A 7,968-nucleotide genomic window follows, 5' to 3' on the forward strand; every position below is an offset into this window, starting at 1 on the left:
TAAAAAAAAAAAAAAAAAAAAAAAGATTATGATAAATAGAAAAATATAATTCAATTAGCGATTCTAAAATTTAAATTTAGATGTTCAGACTTTAAGTTTTATCTAAATTGGGAATAATAGTAATAAATTTCAGGAAGAGAACTATGTAAAAATGTATTGAAATTTTATAGAAGGAAAGACCAATGAGATCATCTTTTGTTTGGCAAAAATAATATATAAACTATTTTTAAGATTTATGGAAAGAGATTAAATTTAAATTTTTTAATTAAAAGTCACTTTTCTTTTAATTTCGAGGAGAACTGTTTTTAAAATTTATTAAAAATACAAACTCTAAATTGATTTGGTAATCCTTTACTCAACAACGATACATACCAATTGTTTCTTGATAAATCGTTCGTTTTCCATGGTTTCTTTCCCCACATATGAGATACTGAATTCACCAAGAATGTTGCATGTAAACCCACTACAATTCTCACACACTGTCGAACAAAAAGAATAATATGTCACATTTTATACCCCATATTTCTAATAATCACAATATCTACTTTATTTATTTCTAAAAATATTTAAAATCATATTTCATATATATTCGTTTAGTTGAATTCGGAGCTTTGTAATATTTAGGTTATAAACAAATTTAATTTCTAAAAATTGAGCTAAAAAGTAAAATAACCGGACGTGTTATTTGATCAAATTGAAAGTATTTTTGTAAAGTTATTTATCAAATTATCATAACATATAAAATTGTAACTAAAAGGAAATAAACCGATGAAGAAAGAGGTGTTTTTTTCATACCATTCCCCAAATGAGGAAAGGAGCGCCTCCAATGCTATAAAGTATGACCGCAAGAGCAATTGGATGATATATATATGTTTTGTGAAGAAACCTATAGAATGTTTGCTTCTCCAAATCTGTAGCATTTTCCCATTTTCGACGTCTCGGAATCATTTCATTAACGCTTCGATCCCTTTTATGAAGATACCAAGTAAGATGACTATACCAAAATCCTTTAATTGGACTATGTGGATCTTTTGGAGTATCAACATATTGATGATGATATCTATGTGTGCTGACCCAATAGATTGGATCACCCTATCAACAAATATTTAGAACTAATCAACGTGCTTTTAAAATCAATCTTGAATGCATTTAATTTGAGAATAAAGTTTGTCAAACCTGAAAACTATGAACACCACAATATGCAAACAAGTATTCAAGCCATTTCGGAAGTACGAAACTTTTATGTGTAAGATTCCGATGATATGAAATAGTGAGTCCAAAAAGACCTGTAATATTATATAAGGCAAAGCAAATCGAAATTGCACCCAAATTGACTTGAAAGGGAGCAAAAATACAGAAAAAATGCATAAAGAAAAGAATGAAAACAATTTTTTTCTTTATCTTGGGCCATTTTCTCTTCCCAAATGACATTGGAGGCTTCACAATTCTCTTTGGTTCTCTTGATGCATCCATTAAAGTGGGGTTGCTCTAGATGAGGAGGCTTCACCACCTCCTCTTGCATATGTATTTATAGTGAAACTTTTAAATCTCAATGTAAAAATTTAAGGCTCTTCCAACTAAATGTATAGCTTATTTAAGTGCAATATACCTGCTTCATAATCGTCAAATATCATGGACAAATACATAGCTATATATAATAACAACAATAATAATCATTTATGATACATTTAAACTAATTATTTTCACTATTTTAAAGAACAACTATATTATATTCCACTATTAATTTTAGCATAGCTTGAGGGGGTTTGGATTGGATTGATGAGTTAGGTTATAAAGTGGAGCTAACCTGTTGGTAAAGTAAAGTTAATAAGTTCAGTTCTTCCGTTCCATTAGAAGTTCTCAAAATTAGTCTAAGTTCTTGTAGCTTTGCTTTGAGCTTTTCAAAAAGACCTAAGAGTAATAGAGATGTATTTCTTATTTATAAATCCATGATCATTTCAAGAATTAGCTAATGCGGGACTCCTTCCCAACCATCCTTGAAATTTTGGGGAGACAGAAGGAAACAAAAAACAAAGAAGGAATTGTTCTTCTTAGAAACGAATCAAAATTACCGATCTCCTGCATATGTCGGGTTTGATCTTTGTTGAGTTAACTCAAAATTCATTAATATCGTGGATTTCAATTCTATAGCTGGAATTGCCATTCTGAGTTCTAGCTTGTATGTGAGGGAATTAGTTATTAAATGGAGAGATAACATGTTGGTGGAGCAATCTAAGGAGTTGGGTTTGAATATTTTACCCTACGCCACCCAACCTATGGCCCCTTAGCTTTAGTGTTAGTGAGTTTCAAATTGGTAATATCATTTATGGCTTATAAAATAGCTATATTCATAGCATCCATCAAGAATAATCAATACCTACTAATATTTAATCTTTTCTAAATTCGTTATTGGAGAAGATTAATATTTTATAAGATGATTTATATGGGATTCGATTTTAATCTAGGTTGAGCTATGAACTCTTGACCGTGAAAATTTATCCTTTATTGAATTTGTGACGGGTTGTGAACATAAATGTACTAGATGAAATTCACTTTTTTTCCGGTAAAGAAAAGTATCTGAATAGTTCAAGTGTTGATTTCAAGACTTGAAGAATGGACCCTTCTCCTTTCAATCGTTCGAAAGAGACGCAGTTTATGATTGAATGATTAGCAAATAGTTTATTAAAGGATCAAGAATACTTAGTGAAATATTCAATTGCAGTGGTAAAACAAACTTTTGACCCAATTGTAATACGAATAATTCGTAAAAAGTTAATTTTTCAATTGCCTTTATAATTAATTTTGTATCATTAAAATTTATAATTCTTAAATCCATACGTCATCAATTCCACCCTCCGCCAAAATCTCTCTCCTCATTTTTCCTCCCAAAAAGAAAAACTAAATTCCTCTACAGATTTTCCATCTATAGTAAAAGGTCTTCTGCATGATTCATCTTACAGCACTCCAAAATTTTCACCTAAGATGACTAAACCAAAATCTATTAATTGGATTGTTCGTCTTTTTCATTATCAAAGAACTAATGATGATATCGATGTGGGCTCACTCGATAGATTGACTCACCATATTTAAAAAATATTAAAAAAACATAAATCTTCAAATACTTTAGAACTAATCAATTTGTTTTTAAATCTGTTTTGCATCTAACTTAACCACTTGTAAAAGTACATGAATAAGGTGTGTTAAATACTCTGAAATTTATGAAGTCCAAAAAAAAAAATAATAAATAAAAAAAAAAATAATAATAATAATGTGTTCAAACCATTTAAGAACTTTGAAAGTTTTATGTGAAATATTTTGATGATAGGAAAGTATGATGCCAAAGAGACTTGTAATAATATATATATAAGGTAAAACAAAGTAAAGGACAATCCGAAAAAAAAAAATAAAGAAAATGTAAAAAGAAAAAAACAAAAGCCTTTTTTTTTTTTAATTATCTTGGTCCCTTTTCTCTTACGCAATGACATTGGAGGCTTTACAATTCTCATTGGTTGTCTTGATGCATCCATTAGAGTGGGCTTGCTCTAGTTATGGAAGCTTCACCACCTCATGGGTACGTAGTTATTATCTAGGTTAAGGGCACATACCTATTTGAAAATGGTCCATTATGATCATGTAATTCATTATAACTTTAAAATAATTCACTTTTTTTAATCGCTCTATCCTAGCTATTGTACAATTGTAGTAGCCATTCTCTTAAGATGTAACTTAATGTTACCATACAAATGCTATGGTAAGATTCGAGTTAGAAAGGGTATGAACTTTCCTAACTTTTCTTTTTAAATTTTAAGTTAATAAATAAATGAAATTAAATTTGGTTGGATTCTAGAGTTCTATAGAAAAAGATACCAAAATCATAAGAATTTCATGAAAAAGAAGGAAATCTTGAATTTCTAAAAAAATTGTTTGACATTCATATGTAAGCACGTTTCATACATGAGGTGTAGAATTTGAAAATTCAAAAGAAAAAAAATATGGTGCATACGTGAATTAATCACGCATGAGTCCGTGTGTGGTTGCATTAAGGAGTGTGAGGCATGTGATAGGTCCATAGTGAGTTGTTTTCCCTTCCATTCAACTTTTGTTGTTGGTTTTCGATCCAATTTTGATGCTAATTATATTGAGACTTGAATTAGGATTAATTTGTAAAATTTGTTGAGATTTGGAGCATAGGGTGATCACGAATAGGAGGAGCATGTAGTGAGCAGTACTTATAAGGATGATTAATATATGCTAGATGCGTACATTATGATGATCATCATCATATCTCATATGACACTCAAGAGTCTGTTAACTTCTAGACATCTCTATGGACAGCTAGCACGATTATGATGGGTTCAGGAGATTCGATCCACTTGGGAGTTTACGCTTGCACGTGTGGGTCGTGTGTAGGGAAGTACTACACATCCAATTTCATTCAGACTGGAGGTCACCCCTATGATGGTTTTAAGATAAGTCCCGAGATCATGAGTAACATGTATTTGCATTCTCTGACACCAGGCATCCCTACACGTCTGACAGCGACATTGCAAGAAGAGACCATGACAAGTGCATAGGACAGTAGTATTTTATTTTCTTAGACTTAGGATAGTATATGACGTTTTTACTTTTAGTGTTTTAATTATTTTATTTATTATTTCTTTTATGTTGTTTTAAGATGTTTTCGAACACGTAAGTCCATGACAGTGTTTTAAGATGAAGTTTTAAACGTTTAATTCCACATAAAGGTACAGATGATGACAATAATGATTTTAGGTTAACAGAAATCTAGAGTCTTTAGATAATCATACCTCCAAGGTCATAAAGTAAATTGTTGCATAAAGATCGATTATAATAGTAGCAACCATTTATATTGGCATTTCTTTTATTTCACATTATTCCACATTATTCTTAGAAGCATAATTATTTCCATATAATACATCACTTAAAGAAAGGCTTCTCTTAGTTAATCATTGGCCAACTTTTGCATATGGGTTTGAGATGGCAATTTGACATGAGTGGCCACTCCAATGGCTTGAAGAAGCACAATGACATACCAACCAGGGTCATATTGCCACCATTCAATGCCCAACCTAGCTGAATATTCAAAGGCATAGTGGTTATTGTGCCAACCTTCTCCAAATGCAAGCAAACTTATCAACCTATGGAAAATAAAACCCACAAAAGTTTATATAAACAGCAAAGATATAACTCTATTATTAATATAAACATTGATTACTTAATAAATATAAAACAAAAATAATATTTTAGCAAATAATAATCGATAGGTACGTTCATAAAATATGTTAATAATTTTAATACGTAGTCAAAAGTTACTTATAAATTAATCAATAAAATACTAATCACCATCCTAAAAGTCGATGATTCAATCTTACATTTTTATCATAATTGAAGTACATATATATGATGAAGCAAAAGCTCATACAATAATTAATTTGATCATTTGAGTATTGTTACAAAGATGGGCACAAGATACGTACGAATTGTTTCGAGATAAGTCGTTTATTTTCCATGGTTGCTTTCCCCACATGTGGCATACCAAATTCACGAAGAATGTTATGTGTAAAACCATTACAATTCTCACACACTGCCAAACAAAAAGAATAATATGTCATATAATTCATAATACTACTGATAAAAATACATTACTTATTTATTTTTAAAATTTTTAAAATCATATCATATATGTATTACTTTAATTGAGTTATTTAAGTTTGTTGGGTTATAAAGAAATATAATTTCTAAAAATTCAGAGGGAAAAAGTAAAATAACCCTGAGTGTTATTTGATCAAATTCATATCATTCTTGTAAAGTTATTTATCAAATTATCAAAACATATAAAATTGTAACTAAAAGGAAATAAATAAATGAAGTAAAAGGAAATAAACAAAGGAAGACAAAGGTGTTTTATGTTACCATTCCCCAAATGAGGAAAGGAGGGCCTCCAATGCTATAAAGTATGGCTGCAAGAGCAATTGGATGAAGTAAATATGTTTGGTGAAGAAACCTATAGAATGTTTGCTTCTCCAAATCGGTAGTATTTTCACTAACGCTTTGATCCCTCTTATGAAAATACCAGGTAAGATGACTAAACCAAAATCCTTTAATCGGACTATGTGGATCTTTTGCAGTATCAACGTATTGATGATGATATCTATGTGTGCTCACCCAAGAGATTGGATCACCCTATCAACAAAAATCATGATATGCTTTAGAATTAATCAACCAACTAATTTGAGAGTTATAATATTAGAAGAATAAAGTTGGTCAGTTATTGAACCTGAAGAGCATGAACTCCACAATAAGCAAACAAGTATTCAAGCCATTTGGAAACTTTAAAACTCTTATGGGTAAGATTTCGATGATATGAAATAGTGATGCCAAAAGACCTGTAATAATATATAAAGCAAAACAAATCGAAATTCCACCGAAATTAATTTGAAATGGTGCAAAAATACAGAAAAAATGCATAAGGAAACTAATAAAAACAAATCTTTTGTTTATCTTGGGCCATTTTCTCTTCCCAAATGACATTGGTTTCACAATTCCCTTTGGTTCTCTTGATGCATCCATTAGAGTGGGATTGCTTTAGTTGAGGAGGCTTCACCTCACCACCCCTTGCACATGCATTTATAGTGCAACTTTTAAGTCACAATGTAATAATTTAAGGCTCTTCCAACTAATGTATAGATTATTTAAATGCAATATGCATACTACAAATTAAATAGTGATTATGAAATGATGGATAAATACATAACTATAATAATAATAATAGTAATATTATTAATAATAATAATCATAATTTATTTTACATTTAAATTCATGGCTTTCTGAACAGCTCATATTATGTGGTGGGATCTATCTTTTCATAACAATATCATGATTTGGCTTTGGGCTCCGCTTTCCAATCTTTACAAGGTTGGATGATAGTAATTCCCTACACACAGCTCACACACGCGTATTAGACCCACTAAGTGGGCTGTATACATACCTTTGAGCCTGACTTGTCGGGCTAGCTCTCGCTAACGGGTTATCGGACGCCACAAAGGGAAAGGGCCTGCATAAGATCATGGCGAACATAAATGTCGTAAGGTATGCAACCTTACTAATCGTAAAGGAGAAGTATTGTAATGACTCATTTTCAAGGTTTCGAGAAATCGGACCGCAACAAAAAGATGAAAACAAAAATAAATAAAACAAAAGTAAGGAAAACATACCCTTGAAAATGTAGAAAAATACAATAAAATTTGCACAATTTAAAATCATACAATACAATGGACGAAAATAAAAATCGAAATCAATAGAATATACAAAGTAGGTACTGAATTAGTTATTTACAAATGGGGAACATAGAATATTCAATGTAGGTACTATATTAGTTATTTACAAATGGGGAGCAGGTGCACGATACCAAAAGAATACATATAACAACCCAAAAGAAAAAGAATCCAAATTAATACTAACGCCCAAGGTCGACAGCCCTCTGTGATAGTGCAGCTCTCGAACACTTCTTCACCTCGATCGATACCTAAAAAACAAAATGAAAGGAGTGAGTATAAAAACACTCCGTAAGTAGCCTACTTATAGGCTTTCATCACATCCTTAAACTAATAAGTTTTTACAGGTTTGTCACAAAGCTCTAGAAAATTTGAGCCTAGCCTAGGTATTCCGTACTTTTACTTCACTTCACATCGTGCCTATCCCAAACTAAACTATTTTGTAGTTCCTCATTTCCTCTCGGAGTGAGTTTCCTCCACACATAATTGGAATTCCTCTATGTACTATTTATATAGTCCCTTTTCCACTCTCACGGTGGGTTTGTTTCACACACAATAATATGTCTTCAATTAGCTATCTATATAGTCCCTCGTCCCCTCTCAAGGCGGGTTATTATACACACAATAGCTATTCCTCGTTTTATCTACTTATGCAGTCCCTCGTCTCCTCTCA

The 7,968-nt window shown here is 31.1% G+C and overlaps 1 protein-coding gene and 1 pseudogene across 1 annotated transcript in view; both read right to left on the reverse strand.

Moving 5' to 3' along the window:
* LOC111457792 (palmitoyl-monogalactosyldiacylglycerol delta-7 desaturase, chloroplastic-like) overlaps window positions 1–1,510 on the reverse strand; it is a 1,810-nt gene extending 300 nt beyond the window's left edge. Inside the window, exons 1-3 of the mRNA XM_023100192.1 lie at window positions 1,177–1,510; window positions 796–1,092; window positions 373–479 (exon numbers count right to left, since the gene is read on the reverse strand). Of these exons, the coding sequence (XP_022955960.1) occupies window positions 373–479; window positions 796–1,092; window positions 1,177–1,473 (701 nt within the window). The 5' untranslated portion in view covers window positions 1,474–1,510. The remainder of the gene's footprint in view (window positions 1–372; window positions 480–795; window positions 1,093–1,176) is intronic.
* Window positions 1,511–4,959: 3,449 nt separating this feature from the next.
* On the reverse strand, window positions 4,960–6,591 carry LOC111457798 (annotated as a pseudogene).
* Between the last annotated feature and the right edge of the window lie 1,377 nt (window positions 6,592–7,968).

Source organism: Cucurbita moschata, unplaced genomic scaffold, assembly GCF_002738365.1.
Source record: "Cucurbita moschata cultivar Rifu unplaced genomic scaffold, Cmos_1.0 Cmo_Scf00020, whole genome shotgun sequence".
Taxonomy (NCBI): Eukaryota; Viridiplantae; Streptophyta; class Magnoliopsida; order Cucurbitales; family Cucurbitaceae; genus Cucurbita; species Cucurbita moschata.